The sequence below is a fragment of the Cydia amplana genome, chromosome Z, assembly GCF_948474715.1.
Source record: "Cydia amplana chromosome Z, ilCydAmpl1.1, whole genome shotgun sequence".
Classification (NCBI taxonomy): Eukaryota; Metazoa; Arthropoda; class Insecta; order Lepidoptera; family Tortricidae; genus Cydia; species Cydia amplana.
In genome coordinates, this window is record NC_086096.1 from 9216556 (window position 1) to 9241922 (window position 25367).

The window sequence follows — 25367 nt, forward strand, 5'->3', positions numbered from 1 at the left end:
TCACGCTCGGTCATAAAACTGCGGCGCGCAAAGGAGATTCACGGTTCATGCGCGGTTATAAGTTTCAATTTTGCTTGCAGGCGGCGATATAGGTGTAATTTTATACCTAATCTGACTTTTGTGAAGGAGTGAATTTTCTGTACGGTAATACTATTAGTTATTCTGTGGCTGAACATAATTATGCTTTTTACAGTGGTTGTATTTTAACTGGTCAAAGTAGACTTATTTTTTTCTCAATTGGTTTTAATCCATTGTATGCCAAGAGCGCCATAAGCCACGCTTAATAAGCGTTATTTTTTTAAGTAACATTTACATCACTTGGGCCGATGATCATGGCGTGTGAGTGACGCTTATAGATATAACGTATGGCGTTTAAAGAATTAAACATTAAATTTGGTTTTAGGGTAATTCTTAGTTTAGGTATTCTGGTAAAATATCCTGCAATCTAACATTTGAAATAGTGTATTTTCTCATCACACTTTATATTAAGACAATACAAGTCGTGTATATAAATTGCTTTTTCTAATTGTTTAGGTATAACTAATTGTAAGTATTTATGAATTTTAAGATTTATTTTCTGGGATTGAACATTTTATTTCTAATTACATTGATAGCATGCATGTTTCGTCAGTGTTAGCATGTAGTGGCAGATAATATAATCTGTACTACATGACTAACATATAAGTTATTTTCCATCATCACAATGGAATCTAATACCTCTTATTATCACAATTGTAACGTAAGACATTTTCAACACGACAGTCTGTAGATATTTTACTATTTATAATACATACTTGCATGATGTTATTCGAATGGTGGTATTTTTATTTTTAACTATGTACAGTGCAGTTATGATGGGCAAGCGGGTTTTACTTGCCACTCTTATGCCGTAAGGCCGTAGGTACTCTATTCGTGTTTTGTCTTGTTACATGTGGCCGAATTGTTGAAACGCTCTTTTATGCTGGGCATGCTGTCTATTGTGTTGCATCTAGGCCTGTTTCATTAGGTTGATGAACGTTGCTTCTTAAGACGGCAAAGTGTCGCATGTTTTTTTATATGTTGGCAAGTAAAACAAACAAATTTGTACGCAAACTCGTGAGGTTTTCTATGAAACATTGTTCAGTAAAATTATCATATGGTTACACCCATTGCTTGTAAGAAAAAGTTTTAAGATGTTTTAGGTACCTACCTACATCTACCTACCTAAAGTTTAGTTTTAACGTCTTATGGTAAAATGATCAAATACTATTTACAATTTAATAAAAACGGGTTCATTCGTATGAATTCAATGTAACATATTTATTATTTTTTTACAACATTCAATGCAACAACCCATCACAAGGTTTAGAATTCAGATTGTTAGGTTTCACAGACAAGACATCTTCTAGAGCATAGTAACGCTACCCCCTCTGCCACTGTATACGGTAGTTTTACTCCATCTTCGAGTCAAAGTGTCAGAATCCCGTGCCGTGATTGATCCGTGTCTTTGAACGGACCAATCATGGCACGGGATTCGCTCACCTCGTCCCCACACACGCCCGTATTTTTGGCAGCATCGGTTTCGTGAAATAATTGCTCTAAACTCCGTCTAGAGGATTCCTAGTCTATGTTAGGTTTATACTGGTATATCCATGCTTGTAATTAGTTTATCTATTACCTTTTCAATTGCTCAGAGTGTACGATGTTATAATTTTTGTAACTACATGTATCAATCATTAGGTAAGTGATCACACAATCAGCAATCAGCCCTAGTAGCACGGTCGCATTTTTATCGTTTATCACCATGCCTGTCACGTTCTAACAAGTATGTAAGTGCGAAAGTGACGGGCATAGTGATAGTCGATAAAAATGGAACCGTGCTGAGCCCGGGAATGCTATTTTAATACAGTTAATACCTGGGACGTGTGATAACTCTTTGACTACCTATCTTATAAATACTACAACAGGGGCCGATTGCAAAACAACTTGTAACTAATAATATTAGCGAAAGTCTCTTTCTAATCAAAGGAATTGGAAAGAGACTTTCGCTATTTATTATTAGTTACAAGATATTTTTTAACGGTCCCAGTATATTATTTTTATGCTTTTATTGACGACAAAGTAATAAATTGTAATATTTTCTAAATCCGATTTTTATTTTATAGCTGGTCAAGCAGATCTTGTCAGTAAAAAAGGCGCGAATATCAAATTTTGTATGGGATGATTTCCCTTCGTGCCTACATTTTTCAAATTTACCGTCTTTTTCTACTGACAAGGTCTGTTTGAGCAGAGCTATATTTTAAGTATAATAGGATTTCAACATTTTCAAAAATGCTTGCAACCCTAGCCGAATCTACCTGATTATATCCTGTCTTGGAACCAGACCATAAACAATAACCATAAAATATAGTTTGGCAAGCCATTTCCGTCAGTAAATAAGGCGGCAAATTTAATAGTTGTAGGCGCGAAGGATTGTCCTCCCGTAGATAAGAACACGTCTTCAGAAAACTTGCGCCAAGTTGGTGAGAGAAGGGGCTTGTCGTCGGAGATCGCAGATTAACCAATTTGCGATTCGCAGACGACATTGTCATTTTCTCCTCAACCGCTTCCGAGCTACAACATTTGGGCCAATTAGTCTCCCTATGTAGTCTCCTTCCAGGCGCGTCAGGAAAAAGAGGTCGAAAGACGAATTGAAAACGCCTGGAGGAGCTAGTGGTCCATGAAACACCTGATGAGCCTATTTAGTTACCTCCTTATTTGTACATTACTATAAAATCCATAGTCGATTACGATTTTAGATGTTTAGTATTTACGTACAATCCTACATACCTACATTTATTTCCAATTGAATTACGCGCGAAAACAAAAACTTCCGGTGCCGTTAACAATACTTTTGATACTGGTATTTTTTATTAAAATAGTTTAATTAGTATAGACTAATTAATATTTCTCTAATACTTAACTGGTTTTAACCACAATCTACAGTATAATAAAATTATATTTAATATCTTTATTAAATATAAAAGACATGAAAAGTGCTTCGCAATGACTACTGTCGAAAGCTGATTGGATGGAGCGTAACGGCCATTTTAAGCGTTGCTTAGCAACCAGTCGTTCATTTGATTTATCATATGCGGCAGATCGCCAGCGGCAAGCGGACGGATACCTTTGTTAACTTAATGCTGCGTTTGCAACGCGCCCTAGCATAGCGGCTGTGAACTAAATTTATTTAAGCTGCGCTGTCTCTCGGGTCGGGCTTGTCTTGTGATTTCAGTGCGTGAACAATTAAGTTTTTGAAAAAGACTATTAGTTATTTGTAAAAATGGCGACAGAGGTAACGAATAATGCACCGGTTATAACTGAAAAAGAGAAAGAACTGAAAGAAGATGCCGCCGTAGATAATGGTCAAACTAAAGAAGAGGCGCCGGCTGTAGCAGAGAAAGTAGAAGAAAAGGCTGAAGAGAAAAAACCTGAACCGGCACCACCAAAACCTACAGTGCATAAAGTTAATTTCGAAAAAGATATCGTATATTTGTATCAGTTTTCGCGAACACCGGTGTTGCCGTCGACATCCCCGTACTGCTTGAAGGTAGAAACATGGCTGCGTCTGGCTGGTGTAAAGTACGAGGTAAGTGCTGAATGAAACTTAATGGCATTTTGTCTTTTGTTTTTCTTGAAACTTCTAAACAGGCGTCGGATATGTTGGGTACTTGGAATTTCAGGACCGGTTTTGGAGCTGTTGCTGATTATCGTGTATCGACGAATTAGTATTGTAGTGAAAATTAGAACGTTTTTGATTTCGAAGTATATTCTCAATATTGCAAAGCTCACAACATTTGTTACAGTAGTTGAAAACGTTGAGCTACGTTAAGCAACTGCGAATTTTGCCAATTCTGCGAATGTCACATTTTTTATTCTTCGAATTTTATGTAATTAATGTAATTATGTATCATGGGGTCCTACTAGCTCATTTGACCCTTTTAAATATACCTACTTGACATACACAGAATGATATGAAATTTATAAGGGATCATAAAAATACCTATACCTACATCAATGTTCAATATTTTAATATAGGTATTTTTAAGTTGAAGTATTTTTAAATGAAGATAACTCAAATGATGAACCATTGCATGTTTATTGTTGAGCAGTTGATCTTATAAATAAATACAAGAACAAAATAATAATTAAACTCAAACTACCCTATTTTATTAATACAAATCCAAGTTAAAACAGTTCAATACAAAGTTATTACCTAGTCTACTATAAACCATAAAATTTACTTATGTTGTAATAATGTAAACCAGCCATTCTCTAAGTGTGTTCCGCGGAACCCTAGGGGTTTAGGGGTTCCGCAAGAATTTAGAACACTTATGCTTTAGTCGCCTCGAAAATTTTTACTATGCCGCCACCGTATCGTAGGGTTCCATCAAGTATATCGCTTTCCAAAAGGGTTCCATAAAAAAAAAAGATTGAGAACCAATAAACGCTGATGTAAACAATAAGGCCTGGAATTTTGGGTGCGGATTGTAGGGAGAGGACAAGGCTAGTTATCAATGTTATCACTTATCAATATTATCAGACTGTTATTGTATCAATGGGGTTTATTTATTTAAATAAAATAGGGATGAGTCAGTCATTTAAATAATGCAATTTAAACAGATTAAACTTTCCAATATTTAGTTTTTTTTTTCATCATTGACAGTTGAAAAGAGTTACGACAGTTTGATATTATAGGTTGAGATTTATTTACCTACCTGAAATATGGGTAATGGAGTTGTATGTATCAATATGACTAAAATAAGACCATGCCTTACATGACTGTGTCGTATTAATTACATTGATGCGTATAATGCACCTAACCAGGGCCGGATTAAGCATGTCGGGGCCCCTAGGCAGTGCAATGCTCGGGGCCCCCTTACAGTTAATTCTGCATACATAAGTTCAGTTGTTCAGTACAGGGAAGTAAGTTTGCGGTTTTAATTTCAACCTTCAGGTGTCGGTTGAGCCGATCCGAACATGCCGAACGATGTCTTTTTCGCTCTTGCGTGGACATAAAGGTTTTTTATATTACTTTTTGCCGATTCCTCCTCCAGTGTGGGGAGAGCTCTTTTTTTCTCAATAAGTAGTTAAATATTTTGCGAGGCTGAACAGCGATTGTCCGACCATATGAGCCACATGATTAAAATTAACCTAATAATAATAAAAATTATTATCTCGTGAAAGCCGAGAAGGACAAGTCCAGCAAGTACCTAGACTTGGCTCACGAGATAACCGCCATGTGGGATGTTGATTCGACGATCATTGTCCCGATAGTCGTTTCAGTGAACGGTCTAATAGCGAAGAGTCTCGACCAACATCTTGAGAGACTCTCGCTAGGTGGTTGGATCAAGGGTCAGATGCAGAAGGCGGTGATCTTGGACACGGCGCGGATAGTCCGCCGGTTCCTCTCTCTGCAGCCCTGACCACCGGCAGCTTGGGCCTTGCCCCGCTGCTGGCGGCACCCTAGGTTAGGTTTTTTATAATATGTTTATAAGTATTTTGTATTGTTTTTGTAAGTGTTTTTGTATTTTATTTTTATATCCATATTATAAAATAACCTAACTTAAGACCAAAAATAAATAAAAATTACATGTGTTTAAATAATTATTCATTAACCAGTCAAACTAGCATGTAAGTACAAGGTAAATCAGAAAAGCAATAAAAATCGCGAGCGCAGCGAGCGCGAAATTTTTTGTGAAAAAATTGTGAAAGCGTGTTAACCTGTCATATCCCAAGGGCTCAAATATGAGCCGTAAATAAATTTTCCAGATTTCCCACGATTTTCAAAACCTCCCACTTCAACTCCCAGTGGCTCAAATGGGAGCCCTACTGGGAGACAACAACAAAATTAGTTTTCGGGTCGCGGGATCGGTCAGGTTAAAAAGGCCTAAAAATCCGAAGTTACCCAGTGAGGTGAGCTTTCATGCGAGGTCAAAGCCGTGCCTCAGGATAAGATCAGCTAGATCACAGACGACAACCAATGTCCATTGTATTAAAAAGCGAGACCGCAGGCCGAGCTTGGCGCAGCGAGGCCAAAGGCTAAGCTGAAGAAAAGATTTCGTAGGCGAACCAAAAATTGAGGTAAAAAGTGAGGCTGAAGGTCGAGCTCAGCAATCTCCACATACTTAACAAGCCCGAATCGTACACCAGCGAGGTGAGCTTTCATGCGAGGCAAAAGGCTAAGCTTCTGAAATCAATGAATCAAAGCAGCGCTCTGATACGAACCAATCGTCAAATGTTACTCAACAATAATATATGTGTCATACAAGAGTTACTCGGAGGGCCGAAGTTTCATTATCATTAATGAGGTTTTAGGCCCTCGGGAGCCTGAAATTCGAGCTCGATTTACAGACTTTAAAAGCTATAAAATAACATAATTTACATATTCATTTGATGATTGTGTGTCTGAGAAACTGATATTGGACATTAGCAATGATCGGAATAGGTAGTGCCATTTGGGGTGAATGACCTCAAACATTGTACTTAACATGGATAAGACTCGGGATTCCAAAAATATTTCTTGGCATGTCTGTGTAGGCCTCATGCATGAAGTTTATATTTAAACGAAATATTTTTATTACGATGTTTGTTACCGTTATAACATGTTACAAATGCATTTACGTTATTAAATTATCATTTAATTGCCTAAAATAATAAATAAAAAGTACAAAACTTTGCCCGCGTGAAGCTAGTGAGCGAAACGCAACGCCATTGGTCGAAACGTCACGTGACGTCACTCGTTTCAACAAATTGTTAAGACCAACCAAGAGTGAAAGGGGTGGCATTGTTATCTGAGTAGCAAACGGCATACGTCAGTTGCATGCAAAAGAGCCGCGTGACGTCATCACGCGCGTCGAATGTTAGTCTCCATAGGCTACTGTGGCCAAAATCGAGAAAAAAACTATACAAAATTGTAATTTAACTAAGAGCAAGTACCAGGGCCTCATGAGTTACAAGAAGGTGTCGCTGACCAACCGGCCGTGGGGCGCGGGGCGCGGTGGCCGGGTTTGATTTGTATACCTACATATATGTCCTATATGATTCCACTTGTTTAAAGTATTATTTTTGTTGAATGAAAAATATTTGTTAAATTTACAATTTTTTTTTTCAAAGTAAGTGCTTGGTCGTAGAAAAAGTATTGTATGCAACGTTGTTTAACTGAGTCAAAAAATACTCGTGGCATCTTTATTAACAATTTTCGGCTTCGCCTCAAATTGTTACTCACGCCATTCGCCTTTTTTGACCCCTCTTAAACAACGGTTGCATAAAATACTATTTCCGGTGTTAAAACGATTTAAATAATTATTTAAAAAATAACATGCACGAAGCTAGTTAAAGTAGGTAATATGAAATCCCGGGGTGAAAAGGTATATCCATACTAAGCTTACGCACCGAAGTCCCGTGAAATGGCACTACCAATTCCGATCACTGGACATTAGGTATAAGTAGGTAACATAAATAAGTTTTTGGCAAAAATTTCATTTTTGTTACGCGCTTTTATCGCTGACTGTACTTTTCTTACGACAGACAACTAATACTCATCGAGACAATTCTAAAAACCCCTAACACAATTAGGTTGCGTTGTTTCATCACAGAGTTCCTATGGCCACCCCCTGTCTCCATCATCAGATCAGCTCGATGGTACCATAATATTACATTGTCACCCGACTTACATGTGTATGCAAAATTTCAGCTCAATCGGAAACCGGGAAGTGGATCAAATTTAACTTGCAAGAGTCCATTACAATTTAGTTACATACCTACAGGTCGAGTTCCTATGGCCACCTCCTGTCTCCATCATCAGATCAGCTCGATGGTACCATAATATTGCATTGTCACCCGACTTACATGTGTATGCAAAATTTCAGCTCAATCGGAAACCGGGAAGTGGATCAAATTTAACTTGCAAGATTCCATAACAACAGTGGTTCCTAACCTGGGGGTAATTACCCCCGTGGGGGTAAAACTGGTATTTTACGGGGGTAATAAGCTAACCTAATTTAACAATACAACAAATGTACACGTTTATTTTTTATTACCACATTGGGAGGAGGGGTAAAATCAGGTTCCCTAGTAATAGGGGTAACCGGACTGAAAAGGTTAGGAACCACTGCATTACGATTTTGTTACATACAGGTCTACCTAATAAAAACGTGTTAAAAAATATTTATGAATTTTGGCCATATGAAACACATTTTTTTTGGCGCGCGCGGGGCCGCCGGGGCGCCCTAGCCGAGGCAGGGCCCCCTAGCCGAGGCGGGGCCCCCTAGCCGAGGCGGGGCCCATAGGCAGTTGCCTACTCTGCCTTAGGGTTAATCCGGCCCTGCACCTAACGGTAATTGTTTTGTTAGATAGCTTCATGAATAAAGTTACCTATTACCTAATTAATTGAATGGAAACAACCAGAAAAAAACACATTACTTCAATGAGTGGATTAAATACAATTGAATTAATTAGTCTACTTAGATGGCACACCACCATACACAAGTCTGTTAGTTATCTTAATGTAGTGGTGTTTGCTTTCCATGTTTGAGCTCAGTCCTACTCCTACCTACTAGACTAGGTACCTTCTAGGGAGTTTAAACTAAACAGATACATTTACAGAGTTCTACCCCCTTATTCACACACATTTATGAATAGCATAATTATAATGCAATGTTTGTGTTTATAATGAGTATGATAACGTGCTTACCCTCAGTAGGTATAATGCGCTCCACGTTGAGTGCATTTTATAGGGAAGTAATGTTAAGTGAGCTGTGACTATTTTATCATTCTCATCAGCCCCCAACTGGGACGTAGGTACATTTAAAGTAAGAAAACATAAGTAACCATAATGGGCTACATGAGGTAAAGAAACGACTAAAGTAAAATTGAATTCTATATTATTCTATATTCGATCAAATGGAGTACACACTTACATAGGCGCAACCTTGAAACGACGTTTGCGCGTTTCGTATACGACAAACAATCACAACAACACCGATACCGCAATACTGTTCCGAGCTGGGTAAAACTAATACCAGCATCCATGTTTAAAAGTCTGTGCCGAGTTAAATTTAAAGCCGATTTGGAATAATTTAGCAATTTTAGCAACAAGCATCCAAATATACAAAAAGGTTCAGATGACGATAAAAATATAGAGTCCGTAACAACCATATCCACTGAGCCTACTTCGGAAACTAGTATTTAGCCCAATTCCTATAATACTTTGCGAACGTTTGGGAACGGCTGATATAAATTATCTACGAAGTTAGGAAAACATTCTTTGCAATGAAACTCTCAAAAGAGTCGTGTAAACCTGAAGGGTGAAATCACATCTGTCAGCATCGAGCCGCATTTTATATACTTATGAGAAATCGCTCGTTAGTATGAAGATGCGTACGCATCGGAAAGCTGAAAGCATGCGTACGCATCTTCATACTAACGAGCAACTTCTCATATATAAAATGCGGCCCGAATAATCTAGCAGTGTTGCTTTTATTCGTGTACAATAAGACTTGTAGAACAAAATAAGCCAGCTATAGTTGGATTTAAGTACTCCATGCGTTTAAATTATAAATAAGTAAATTCTTAATTGTAGTTTGTCAGATAATACCTGTTGGCTAGCACAGACTGCACAGGTGATGAAGTAACTATTAATTGTATTCTGATCATAGCTTCTGCTGACATACACTGCATCAGTAAAGGTTAGCTCACGAATTTATGCACGTCACGTCTTACCTGCTGCAAATAGGTTTGACATGGAGCAACAATCAATATTTGTATACCTGTCCGTTTTCTCTCTACTGATAAGGCGAGACCCAAAGGGCCAAGGAAATAAAATGTGTACTTAAGTATGCAAACAGTTCCACCATAACCGACGCATAGGCCGGTGATCTTATACCGAAGTTTAGAAATTATTGCGTGAAAGTACAACGGTAATAAGCAAGCGATTTCCCGGACGAGCACGTATTAGGCAGGCGGTGGTGGGTGTATTAGATAGGAATGCGCGTTACGAATAATGATAACTTATAGCTGGTCAACCAAATCTTGTCAGTAAAAAAAGACGCGAAATTATTAATTATTTTTCAAATTTGCCGCCTTTTTCTACTGTCAAGATCTGGTTGACCAAGTATACCTATAACGAGGCGCAAGTTATTAGGCACCATACCTACTGCTTTCTTAATGTATAAGCCGATAAAATAACCGATAATGCTACTACTTATTTGAAAAATACCGCCTTCGATCATACAGGAAAAAACATAAATCACTCGGATCCTATGAGCTTTCGTCTTGTTATTGAATTTCGAACTTTGGCCTGTTTAATAAGGTCCACTTGCACCATTTCACTAACCCGACGTTAATCGGTTAAATCTGTGGTTACTATGGTTGCCTGGGGCCTTACCATGATGTCCTTATTGCAGTTGTTTAGGACCTAAACTGAATCGCTAAAGGTCGGAGCTATATAACCACAGAACACCGCCTATAGAAACCTAATATTGGCCATTTTGTTCCCGACGCAAATCACCAAACTGAGGTGCGGGAGGGGTGCTCACGGCGTTGCGATTGGTCGTCCCAAACATGGCGCGCTAACACGTGTACGCATAGGGATGGGACATGTTCATTACAGGTAGTGGGTACTGCTACCAGTGATACCGAAATTTATTGTGGTAAAATTGTTACCAATTTAATGCCAATTTAGTATACTTAACTTACTTAATAATTATATTGATTAATTTAATATTTCATTAACTAATTTAACAATGTACCTGAAATTTTTAATTAACATATTAGGGCATTTCTGTTTAAAGTACTCAGAACTTGAATTTTAAAGTTTATAATTTTTATATTATTTCCACTCAGAATCGCAATCTCTTTCGATACGAGAAAAAAGTGTCGCCAAAATCTCATAGGTACAATTTTGTCCGTTTTATTAAGGTCATAGAAGGTTGTATTGAAAACATATTCAAATGGACCAATAACATATGCCTATTAAAAATCAACTCCGAGTTCTCTCGCACTTCTTTGAAGTTCATCATCAGGTCCATCTCGTGACATGAGACCTAACTGCTCACCTAGAGGATTCTAAAAAACCCATACAACATATGTCTATCACAAACCAACACCGCGTTCCCTCGCACTTCTTTGAAGTTCATCATCAGGTCCATCTCGTGACACGCGGCCTAACTGCTCACCTAGAGGATTCTAAAAAACCCATACAAACATATGTCTATCACAAACCAACACCGCGTTCCCTCGCACTTCTTTGAAGTTCATCATCAGGTCCATCTCGTGACACGCGGCCTAACTGCTCCGTTGGCCTAGAGGATTCTAAAAAAACTTACACAACATATTACCTATATATTATGTCTAAAATGGTACAATACGGTATGACGAAGCACGAAGTTTCCGCAACTGACGAAACCATCATCGTTACATCACTAGTCGAAAGGGAAAGGGATAGCGCATTGCATTTTCAAGTTGACGAAAAGGGACGGACATACTTCGCCTCTGCTTACTGACCAGTATAAAATGAACCCCGCGGACAAGAAACATTATTCAATGAAATAATGAATTTGACTTTCCTGTGGGATGTTATTCCATCTGTTTCGTAAGTAGAAGTCTTAGATGACTTGCCACACCATTTTACGCTGCAATATCCCATGATTTCCCAATGAATTCAATAGTTTACGATTTATTTTCTTAGACTCGTGCATACTGCTAACAGGTCGTAACCTTGGGCGCAACTGATCGGAGCGGTGCGCGAACAATCTTATATTTGACCTATACACCATACGGGCGATGACCGCGAGTCGTCCTATAAGGTCGGTCTATAGGGGTTGGTCTGTGTATATAACATAAATACAAAAAAAAATTATGTCCCATCATGTCTTCATGTTTAGTATGATTTCATTTCAATATTAAACTGCTGGTAAACATTGGTCACAACGTTTGCGCATTCTTTAGGTACCTACTACCTAGGTAGGAAACGATGTTACCTTTGTATGCGTCAGAACATGGCACAGCGCACGTCGGCGGGGCTATAGAATTCCTATCATGCTTGTTTGTAAGTTTGTCGTGGTCAATAGAAGGACTAATGAATGCGTGCGTGCATTAATAATGCTCCAGCCTGCGCGGGACATATTGTTTAACGCGGTTTAATATCATTCATGGTTATTTTATTCGAATTACCTACGTTTACATAGGTAGGTGTCCTCAGCAAGTTACTAACATCACACCTAATGCAGGGTGCAGCCCAGGGTTCGAAAGGATAATTATAAGTGATAGTTATCATGATAACAATCGTGTTTTTAATGCCAGATAATGATAATTATCTATTTAATAATAACCTAATAAAAAAGACTATAATTACCTGGATAATTTCGAACCCTGGTGCACACGTTTAGTTATTTTGGATTTCATTATTATGTTATTTTATATTTTGTTATTTGAACCAACAAAGCCAATTAAAAAAACTCGAATTAAAGAAGCTGACACAGTTACAAGTAAATAGGTTAGTGTTCTTGTTAATGTTTTCTAAAACATTATAGGTACAATATACCTATATTATATATATCTATATCAACATGTTTTTAAAATGTATGAATGCTATTCCATAGTTAACGAACTGAAACAAGTACGCCTTTCTTTCAAGAACTTAAATCCAGCAATATCGGTGTCCCATCGCTCTTATTATTACGTATAGCTGTAAGAGTAGGTATGTATTTGAATATGTTTATTTAGCTCGCTCCAGAGGGAGGGTGTAGGACGAACGGTATTCAGGCCGTTGCCCTTTTGAATTAACCTTGTCCGCCATCAACATGGCTGCAATAAAACTAATGACACGAATACGGTACCCCTATCAAACCGACGACGCTCTCTCAATCTGTCCCGCACTACGTGTATAATTACTATAATTAGTCTAGTAGATATGTTTTGAAAACTCATTTTTTTGAAATACTATGAACTGGTTTTATTTTCATTTTTTAATTATTACAGATCAGATGATACAGATCATCATTAGGGTTCCGTACCCAAAGGGTAAAAACGGGACCCTATTACTAAGACTCCACTGTCCGTCCGTCCGTCCGTCCGTCCGTCTGTCACCAGGCTGTATCTCACGAACCGTGATAGCTAGACAGTTGAAATTTTCACAGATGATGTATTTCTGTTGCCGCTATAACAACAAATACTAAAAACAGAATAAAATAAAGATTTAAGTGGGGCTCCCATACAACAAACGTGATTTTTGACCGAAGTTAAGCAACGTCGGGCGGGGTCAGTACTTGGATGGGTGACCGTTTTTTTGCTTGTTTTGCTCTATTATTTGTTGATGGTGCGGAACCCTCCGTGCGCGAGTCCGACTCGCACTTGGCCGGTTTTTTAATTAGTAATTAGTCGGCTATATCTATTGATGTTATAGTATTGAGATTTGTGTAATCGACAGGCATCGGAGTTTTTGTCGCATGGTAAGACTAATAGCAAGCTATGGAGTCGACATTTGCCATAAATGTAAACTCTTATTCATACTCATACTCATGATTAATTTTATTTAATATGAGAACAGATTACTAAATAGTTACTACGTATATAAGTTTAATTTATTAAACCTCATTTGTTGCAGTAAATGTATGTTTCAATTGGGCGAGTTGTACTTCACAACTCAAGCACACTATAGCAGATTTTTCATAGTCACATTGTAAATCGTTGTATGGCTCTATCCATGCCAAAATTGCAGCTATTTCTGGGTTAGGCATAATAATTAATTATGGAATATTCCTGAACGTATTTACCACATACAGATATAAATAACTACTATGTTTGCAATCACCAGTGATTGACACATGACAAATACTAATCAATTTTGTCAGCGGTCAGTACCTACATGACATTAGGTCTTTCGCAGCGATGTAGTTTGTATAGTTGTATGTTAAAATAGTTGAAGTTATGAATTCATAATGTAATAGAAAAATATTTTTTTATATAATTCGACTAAGATAATATACACGACTGACCGCTCTAAAGGCATTTTAAGATAAATTAAATAAATGAGTATGAGTATGAATAAGAGTTTACATTTATGGCAAATGTCGACTCCATAGCTTGCTATTAATCTTACCATGCGACAAAAACTCCGATGCCTGGTAATCGAGGTTCTACTATACTTGTGGTCAACCAGATCTTGACAGTAGAAAAAGGCGGCAAATTGGAAAAATGTAGCCGCGAAGGGATATCGTCCTATAGAAAATTTGAATTTCGCGCCTTTTTTTACTGACAAGATTTGGTTGACCAGCTATATATCTCTTACCTAATTCTCATTATACTGTTTTCTTTTCTTTAATTAATCAGAGAAAAATATTAGTATACCTAACCGTATAATAACCAGAAAGATAAACGGTTTGCAATTTACATGGCGTTATCGGTATGGGGAGCAAAAAAAGACTGCAAATGAAATACCTCGTTTAAGTACCTTGCTTCTGACACGGGCAAACCCGTCTCGTGAATAGCTGCATGGGTGTTACGAGTGTTATTATGACAATAAAAGTTTTTGGCAAAAAAAATCTTTTTTGGTACAAGCTTTTATCGCTGACTGTACTTTTCTTACGACAGACAGCTAATACTCATCGAGACAATTCTAATAACCCCTAACACAATTAGTTTGCGTTGTTTCATCACAGAGTTCCTATGGCCACCTCCTGTCTCCATCATCAGATCAGCTCGATGGTACCATAATATTGCATTGTCACCCGACTTACATGTGTATGCAAAATTTCAGCTCAATCAGAAACCGGGAAGTGGATCAAATTTAAATTGCAAGATTCCATTACATAGTTACATACAGGTCGACCTAATAAAAACGTGTTAAAAACAGTTGCAACAGGAAGACACTCAGCTAATTGCTCAAGTCCATGGTGCTGCTGGATGGAACCTGCAAATGTTATTCATACATAATGTTTATTTTCCTCTATCTTGAAGTCGTCAAAACGGGAAAGTGCTGCAAAAAATAAACTGTCATTCCACAAAGTTGCTACAAAGGAACATTGTCATGTACATAGTATAGTACACTTATACTTTCATGTTAATTTATGGCCATATTTCCGAATGACTAACAAGTTAAATAGGTGAAGAGTGCGAGAGATAAAATGTCCCCTTGCTGGCCTAAGGCCCGGCGCAGCGGTCAACGACCCAATTCCAGTGGGCGACGGCTTAATAGAGGCACACAATCATTAATCTTTAAGATAGCAGTCAAAGAGTAACTTTACTGGCCTCAGAGGATTCATATGTAATTTGAACAGTTTCTTTTAACTGCGCACTTGAGATTTTATGTAGGTACTCACTTATTTCCTCTTGATGACCACATGCAGCAGCGGTCGGGATAAAACACATTCTCATGTGGTCAGCATCTGCGTCAAACATCTGACTCATATTTTGGAAAATATGTTATGTACACAGTAAAATACAGACAATGGGAGGAAGGAACAAGTAATACTGTAAAACATCACATATTATGTACTTAGATTTACAGGCGTAGGTATTTCATACTCGTTAATAACTATCGCGTTTTATTTACAAACTACGAGTTACAAGTTGGCTGTTTATATAGCTTTGTAAAATGCGACCAAATCTAAATTTATCCTAACTCCAGACGAGGAAAATTATTACATTGATACCAGGGATGTTGCGAACATCCGCATCCGCATCCGCAACCGCGGAACTTCCGCATTATTTTCAACATCCGCATCCGCATCCGCATAAAATCGATGCGGAGCTTATGCGGATGCGGATGTCGAACAAGTCGGTACAGGAACGTCTTAGCGGCGGCGTAAGTGCTAGGTAATTTCGTAATTACCTATAACGAAATCGTCTAGATCCAGAAAAGTCAGCCAAGTTACTGTTTATTAAATATAACGCACCTATATTCTTGTTCAACGACTAAACGTTTCGTTTTTTTTTTTAAATAAAAAACCGGCCAAGTGCGAGTCGGACTCGCCCATGAAGGGTTCCGTATTTAGGCGATTTATGACGTATTAAAAAAAAACTACTTACTAGATCTCGTTCAAACCAATGTTCGGTGGAAGTTTACATGGTAATGTACATTATATATATTTTTTAGTTTTATCATTCCCTTATTTTAGAAGCTACAGGGGGGGGGGGACACACACATTTTACCACTTTGGAAGTGTCTCTCGCGCAAACTATTCAGTTTAGAAAAAAATTATATTAGAAACCTCAATATCATTTTTGAAGACCTATCCATAGATATCCCACACGTATGGGTTTGATGCAAAAAAATTTTTGAGTTTCAGTTCTAAGTATGGGGACCCCCAAAATTTATTGATTTTTTTCTATTTTTGTGTGAAAATCTTAATGCGGTTCGCAGAATACATCTACTTACCAAGTTTCAACAGTATAGTTCTTATAGTTTCGGAGAAAAGTGGCTGTGACATACGGACGGACAGACAGACAGACAGACATGACGAATCTATAAGGGTTCCGTTTTTTGCCATTTGGCTACGGAACCCTAAAAATGTAATATTTGACGTTTTCTAAGTACCTAATCTTGACATCCGCATCCGCATCCGCATCCGCGGATGTGAGCCTTTAAAAATCCGCATCCGCATCCGCATCCGCGGATGTCAAAAAATCGGCATCCGCAACATCCCTGATTGATACATATTTATAGGTACTTTATCTTTCGTGGCTTATTTCTATAAAATAACTGAAATAATTCTTTAGGCTCAGATGCGCGTTGCGCCAACTAGTATACAGTTTTCGTTACATTTGGTTACATCAAAGTCATCAAATAAAAGTGACACGGGTGACTAAATTTATAAAATTTTCTACCTATCAGTGATGATCCCCTGTCGAATTTTGGGTTCGCCGCGTGCGGAATTTTAAACTTCAATGCTTCAAGAGAAAATCTAAAGAATATTGCCGTATCACACACACCCTATATTAACAACTAGGTTCTTTAAGCTTTAGGATTAGAAACTTTGTGCGTTGAAAATACACTAGTAAAAGCGCTTAGCACTTCCTACTTACTTTAGCTTTGACATACTTTCTTACAGTGCCCGCCAGTACCCGAGTTAGTTAAACGCGAAGAAAGTGCATTTACGACGAGAGCGGCAAATAGAAAATGACTATTTCCATTCTGTAATTAAGCGATTTACGTGACGTGATTGTATAGACTTGTACATAACTATAACTACAAGTAATTTACCGTCTGAACTAGTTAATACCCTCAAACAACAAAGTTGTTTTGTTTGCACAAGGATCAGTTTGAGGACTTATGAATAAGTTTCATTTGTCTTGATTTGTACCTGTTAAAGTGAAAATTTGTTTGCAAGTTGGTAAAGGCTGTAGCAGGCGTCCATAGCACTCTCATTGGTTTGCCTGAAATGATGCAACGAATAGGTCGCCAAATATCAGCGTTTTAACAAATATTCGTATTTGCCAAATCGTCGGATGACAACCAAAACTCAGTACACTTTTATGACAATATTTTAGCTTATTACATGTAAGTATAGGCACATAATATTTTGTCAATTTTCCTAAGAATAACCAATGGGTTATAACTCAAGATTGAAGCGTTCCAAAATTGAAGCGCTTAACTTGTGACAAATTGGACAAGTTTCCTTTAGACGCGGCTGGACAAGCGAGAAATGTGCACGTGCTAACGAGCTCCCGCACACCGAAAGAGAAAGAGACGACCTTATGTTTAACAACGAGTGTGACAAAGATGGATGTAATGGGAAAACTAATCAAAAATAACAGATTTCTGCGTAGGTACAGAAATAAATATGGAAGTATTTTTTGTGCTCCTCAAGTATGAGCATACGTAACCTATCTATGGTTATATAATATCATTGAGAATAACTTGGGGTGGACATTGTGTGTAACTTATTAGTTGCACGTACTCGTGAGCAATTGATGTTTGTTTCACAATGGTAATGATGATGTATGATAATATTTTCGAATAGCAATCAGTAGGAGTAGAATGTAATCGATTTCGCCGACTTGAATGGGTATCGGCAGCACTTATTATTCAATAAGGGCGCTGCGTTTTGTCCGACGTATTTGGTGATGGAATGCGACAAGAGAGCTTGTCCTCGTAAGACGAGGACTGGTGACATATATATAATACATTAAAATAACTTCAAAACTCGTCACGTGGCCGGCTATACTCTTGTTACATGCTTTTCTTTGCACGTAGGTATCGTATCGTATGTGTGTGTAAAATCTCAACTTTCAAAAGTCAAATGAACAGAATACAATATGATTATTTTAAAATTCATCATTATCACCTTATTCTTTTATTTAATAGGATCGAAAAATATCTGAACGCTAGTAAGCCACGTATTTTATACCGGAAGGAAGAAGGTAACCATTGCATTATGCATCTATCACGAAGCGAACCCACTTATTCGTATTCAGTGCAGTCCGTCTTTTAATATAGTCTCATGAACAGTTAAAGCCGCCTAAATATAAGGAATTGCTAGTCTAATTTGGATAGTCAACACCTTACCTACTTGTGAGTAGCTTTCTATACTTGTAGCATGGAAAATGGTAAAGTAACATACTCGTAAATATATACTCTGCCACAGCGACCTTGACAGTAGAAAAAATCGGCAAATTATAAAAAGGTATTAGGCGCGAATAGAACATTTGAATTTCGCGCCTTTCTCTACTGACAAGTTAGGGGTGTTTCAGTTTACATGTAGTAGGTACGCTCGTATTTAAAAGTAGTAGAACTTAAGTAAAGTAGTAAAAATATTTAAGCGCAGATAATATCGTATCACTGTTAATAAACAGAATCTAGATATATTACCTATAGATAACCGAACCGTATTCCATTTCATCCAACAGAAGGATACTAAGTGGCCTAACAGGAGTCTATTTTTATAATCTTAATGTCCTTTGACGGCGACACAACGGCAAGTGTTGAACACATTTTGTAAATCCAGCGTCTTGAACGAGGTTAGTACGGTACTATACAAGTATCCATAGTATACTTATTTGAAATTTAATACATCAGTTTAAAAAAAACGATAAAACGGCCGCTTAGAGCTTTTTCTGCTCGGGGTAGGTACCTACCTATTTTAATATTTTATTGCGGCATAACGTATTAAAAAAACCAGCTCTATAAAGTCCTATAATTTATTAAAAAAAACAAGCAATCGCGTAATGTAATCGTAACATTATGTTAAGAAAAAAAATTAAGCAGTTTTTTGTTTAAAGCCTGTAGCTGTAGGTGCCTATACTAACTATATACTCCACCTATTGTAGAGCAAAGCCTCTTTTTTGTCCCCAGTGGTTGAATTATAGGTATATTATGTACCTACTACATAAGTACTTCTTGCTTGATATTGTGACACCTAATTACAACTTGCTGCTGCTACACCCAAGATGTTTTTAATACCTACGGAATCAACTGCTATATTTTGGTTATTCATATGCAATGTACTCAGGGAGTTCTTAGTTCCACTTCTAAATACGAGTCACTTAACGGTTAATAGGGGGTCAACATTATTTTCGTTGTCTTGTTTCCGACCACTCTGTCACGATTCTATTTTTGTCTTTTATCAAATAAATAAATAAATTAGAGGGCTATTGCATGTCATTCTAGCTGTAGATTATAATTCACTTGCGAAAAATTAAAAACTTAATTTTACCCCATACAAAAAGCTCCACTCCCGTCACATTTTTTGGGAAGAATTTTAACCCAGGGTCCAGTTCCGTAAAAGTGTCTTGACTTGATAATTTTTTGTTCATGTAGATTATGTAGGTAGAATATAATTAGTCTGCCTAACAACGTAATGGGAGATCTGATTGTAAATAAAAGGTTTCCCCGTCGCCGTAAAACTAACGCACGCCTCGGAACAGTCGCGCATGTTGCAATGAGATCTAGAAACCGCAGCCGCGAGTAAGCCAGTGAGCTATGAAATCATGACACGGTATGCCGACTGCACTTTCCCAACCTACTGCACCACGTCGCTGCACCTAATGTAGCCTACAATAACAATCAATAGGCTAGATGACAAATTTTCATTTATGGTATCAATCAATCAGGTTTTTAGGGTTCCGTACCCAAAGGGTAAAAACGGGACCCTATTACTAAGACTCCGCTGTCCGTCCGTCCGTCCGTCTGTCACCAGGCTGTATCTCACGAACCGTTATCGCTAGACAGTTGAAATTTTCACAGATGATGTATTTCTGTTGCCGCTATAACAACAAATACTAAAAACAGAATAAAATAAAGATTTAAGTGGGGCTCCCATACAACAAACATGATTTTTGACCGAAGTTAAGCAACGTCGGGCGGGGTCAGTACTTGGATGGGTGACCGTTTTTTTGCTTGTTTTGCTCTATTTTTTGTTGATGGTGCGGAACCCTCCGTGCGCGAGTCCGACTCGCACTTGGCCGGTTTTTTAGGATCAAATGTCTATATGGGACCCATTGCATTAAACTTAAAGCAATACAAAAGTCAGAAATGATAGTCAAAGTCCGACAGTCGTACTTCACTCGCGAAACGCCCCTAACAAATTGCTATATGAACGTGACGTCAAGGTCACTGAGATCGCATCTTGAAGTATGAACAAGAAACAAACAAAAAAATTGCATTTTTGTCAGTGAAATATTGCGTTTATATAGTTGCTATACAATCTTTTTTTGGATAAAATGTGAAGAATCGAATGGTATCCTTACTTATTTCCTATTTGAAAGTTAAAAAAAACTTAAATTTTGAAACTTTCAGGTACTGTATTTTTGTATTATTTCCATATATTTTTTTAATATTCACAATATTGTGATAAATTGCTTATTTGCTATTTATTTTACTAGATTTTGTTATAAAATTCAACATGTGTCATCATCCCTATTATTATACGCAACTAGCCAAAACTCTTTTATTATTATGTAAATAATAAAATGGTAACGTGGACATGCATTCTTTGTACTCCTACTTAATCGGTTCTGTAGCACCAAACCTATATCTTGTCTGCGGAATGCGTGAGTCAATCTTTAACAATTTTTATAATTTATAGTCACACAATCTGCCTGCCTATCTTAACTTATTATATGTTCTGAGTGGCTTGTTTTGTTCCCATAATTTATATACTAAGGTACCATCATCGTGTAGTACTTTCGTATGTACGCAAACCTGACGTAAACGGACGAAAATAATTACTTAATTCTCTTGGCGATCGTATGTCAAAAATTTTGCTTTTGTAAATGTAAGGTAGCTCGTAAAAACTTCCCAAACGTAGCATGAGCAAATATGAAGATTTTCGGATAGCATTAAACAAGTTCAAGGGCGCTCCGTCTATAAATGGCGCGTAAAAACATGGCATTAGGTAGGTACCCCGAGTAGGTAGGTACTTTTATAGGTATCTCGCCTGCAGCGGTGCAGCCTTGTGTTAGCTCATCCTGTGGGCCTCGCTCTGGGGATTCGTATACTGCTTAAAAATGTAAAGACGATGTTCTTCTTGACAGGTTTATAATTAATATTCGTTGTACAAAGCTGGTTTCTCATCTTGCGGTAATTCTCTACAAGTTGACAGGCAAAAGCTAAGTTGTCACAGATAACATATATCGCTCAAAGTATAGTTTTGGCGGGCTTTCAATAACTGTCATTAGAACTAATCTTACAAGCACCTTATGTTGGTTCACTGTATGGCCATATTGCTTTATTAAACCGTTACGTTGATAAGCTTGGAATAATACTATATAATATAAAAAAGTATCACAGAATAAAAAAATGCTAATACTTGCTAATGTGAATTTACAACCTTCAAATATTCACACAATGCTAAGCGATTCTACGAATGCTTCTGTTTAAATAACGGCGGTACATTGTGTTCTGGCATTGTGTACATTTAACACCCTACTGAACAGTAACATACATTGTTAAAATTGACTTCGATTTGATGGTTGTTGTTTCTTCCACCTAGCAGAGCGCCTTTTCGTACTTAGAACATGCATGTTAATAGCAGGAACGTGGATATCTAGCGTGATTGTATTTACATATCGTTAGTTTTATTAGTATTATTTATTACGAACACTTGGGAAATGATTAATTACTGATTTTACAGTGCGTTGGCGGACGTTTGCGCTTATGTTCCATATATGTGTTGAGCATCTGGTATGTATACATATACCTACATATGAATATCTCATGTATGAAAAAAATGATTTTTTTATAATTTGGGGAGGATGCGAGATGTTAGCCACGAAATGATAAAGAAAAACACTTGTATTAATGATTACCAATAAATGATCAGCATATTATTATTATTATTACTATTCTACATGATTCTATTAATTATATGTTGTAGTGTTCAAAATGTAAAAATTTGATTCGTAAAGTGTGTGAGTACCGGTAACTGATGGGACCCCAATAATAATTTTAGGCTCATCTTGAGTAGGCACAATTACATAATGAAATTGCATTATCGAGCGGAGGGAGAAGTAGGTATCGTTCGGGATTTAGCAAAGTGCCGATTCGATATATGGAGGTGGTGTATTATGTTATGAGTGGGAGCCTAGACGCGCGGGTCGGCGGCCGCGAGGGCTTCGACCCGCGCCGTGGCAGCGCCTGCGCGGCCGCGCCCGCCCGGCGCTCCGGCCATCGACCAACCCCGCGCCTCGCCGCGCCCGGGCTTCCGCCGGTCCCGGTCCCGGCGAGCTCCCGCACGACCCGCACGTAGTAGCGCCCTTTGCTGCTTCAAATTGTGTTAGCTTCCAATTTGGTCCCGACTCGTGGAGCGCACTTGTATGGTTTGTCTGATATCGTCATAACGTCATAAGTAGGTTTTAATAAACTTAATATTGATATAGACAGTGGGACACCATTATAGGCTAGCAAAAAACAAAAAAAAATATTGATATAGGCATGCGAGTTCATAATAAAATATGGTTATAAAAATCGTATTATTATATTTATTATTTCTGACTTACTATACTTGCTAGCTGAAAAAATAACTTATATTACTATACCTAATGAAAGAAACGTTTATTATTGGATTAGGTAAATAATATATGTATCACAGGAAAACATTCCTTCAAATTAGTGTTTGAGACCAGAGGTCAAAACACAAATACCTATCACAACTGTCATACTGATATGCATAAATATTACGAGTTTACGAGCTTTAACGGTCCCTAACTGCGATAAAAATATCTCCGCTCTTATCGGAGCTTCGAGCAATAAATGTGTACCAGTTAAGGCTAGATAAAGACCACCCGAACGTCCTGTTGCCCGCGCATTACATGTTGCCGTTTGCCCCTTTACGAGCCTTCTATCCCTCCTGGCCTTGCATTTATGTGGGCATTGTGGGTTAGGTTGTCCGGAAATATAATACCCTAGATTTAATGATTGTACATAATAGCCGTACACGGCGGGAAGAAGTTGATATCTCGCGGGAAAAAATGGAATAAATTTGAACCTTATGCAATTTAATTTTAAGTTCAAATCTCTTCAATAAAATATCTCGAGTTATCAACTTCTTCCCGCCGTGTACCGAATTAGATCAGACACGTATATTTAAAAAAATGAATCGCATAGTCTGATGAGCTACTTTTGACGCTGACTGGTCTGGGCTATATACCTAAGTATCGAAGTGCTTCCTGTAACAGGAGCAATAAATTAAACTGTAGGCTGTACTCCCCAAACTGACCAACATTTGTTCAGCAACTTTTGAAAATAACTCGTGTTTTGATTTTTATTACATTTTAAAGTTTATTCTAAGACGCAATGTATTGCAAATTTTGTTATGTTTAAAGCGTGACAAGCAACGTCAAACACACTGATGTCAGCGTACATTGAAGGCAATATTTATTTTGTATGAAAAAGAGAAAGTCTATAGGATTCATAATTTTTAAAAGTTGCTGAACAAATGTTGGTCAGTTTGAAGAGTACAGCCTTTAGTTTAATTTATTGCTCCTGTTACAGGAAGCACCCTGTATAGTATAGTTATATAAATTGCACATGTGCACCTACACCTACATATTTTTTGTGTAATTATTGTTTTGTCCTTAAATAAACATACGCTTTTTATATAATTACTTTTATACAATACTTAAAATTGATGTTATTCTTAAATGTGCAGTTAACATGTACACAATTCATTTGAATTAAAGGAAAGATAGATATTGTCTACAGAGCTTGTGTCTAGCATAAATACAGACCTCAATTTACGCAAAAGTTGGTGAAGTGAAGTATGTAGTGGAAAGTCATTAAGCGCATGTTTTATCAAAATGGATTAACGCGTTCGCAGACATCCAATTAATTCCCGATCACTGCGAAAAAATATATGAGTGATTTCAGGAGAGCTGGCAGGAATGGATCCAATGAGTGAATGATAATATGTATGTGAACATGACAAAATGGTTACTTATCAATGGTCAATGTTAGTATGTCTCACAACAGTTTAAATTCGATTGGTTACTTATAGGTTGATCCAATTAAGTAATAATCGTGTATTAAATACAATAAAAATATTTCTCGAGACTGACCCAAAATTGTTTTTCCTGAACCAATTATTTGACGAAGCCGTTATAAAAATGAGTTAAGTTGGCAGTGTCACTACTATAAGAATTTTATCAGTCAGTATTAAAACATTCCAGCAACGGTATCATGATCGCATTTTTATCACCTGTCATGCCATGCGTCACTTTCGCACTTACGTATTTGTTAGAACGTGACAGGTATGGTGACAAATGATAAAGAGCCGACTATCTTAGCCCTACAGGGAACTGTGCCCATCACTAGTTGTGTTGTGGGTCCAGTTTCACTGTTGTCACACTTGTCACAGCCTACTGGGCATTGGACTGAAACAAAGTATTTCACCCACCGCCCCGGTTTCCACCCTTGGCGCCATAAGTTCAATGGGTGACGTCACGTTAGCTGTTGCTACTCGCACATCGCGACTGAGGTTGTTTCAAGCGTGGGTGGAACTAAAATTACTGCCGCACCGCAAGCTCGAAAAACCGCATATACATACAAACTACAGGTATTTTTTAAGAAACAAATATTTGTGACGTTATGTATTAAAAGGGACCTTATTGTCGATGGCGCTTATGCCATTATTAACGATGCTCCGATATAAATACAATGCCGCGCGACCCCCATGCCCCATTTGAGGGTCTCATTTATTAGGGTTCCGTAGCCAAATGGCAAAAAACGGAACCCTTATAGATTCGTCATGTCTGTCTGTCTGTCCGTCTGTCCGTCTGTCTGTCCGTCCGTATGTCACAGCCACTTTTCTCCGAAACTATAAGAACTATACTGTTGAAACTTGGTAAGTAGATGTATTCTGTGAACCGCATTAAGATTTTCACACAAAAATAGAAAAAAAACAATAAATTTT

At 37.6% G+C, this 25367-nt stretch overlaps 1 protein-coding gene across 1 annotated transcript in view; it reads left to right on the plus strand.

Annotated features, from left to right (window-relative positions):
* Positions 1 to 3102: 3102 nt before the first annotated feature.
* LOC134661467 (failed axon connections) overlaps positions 3103 to 25367 on the plus strand; it is a 34273-nt gene continuing 12008 nt past the window's right edge. The window contains exon 1 of the mRNA XM_063517578.1: positions 3103 to 3607. Coding sequence (XP_063373648.1) covers positions 3302 to 3607 — 306 coding nt within the window. The 5' untranslated portion in view covers positions 3103 to 3301. The remainder of the gene's footprint in view (positions 3608 to 25367) is intronic.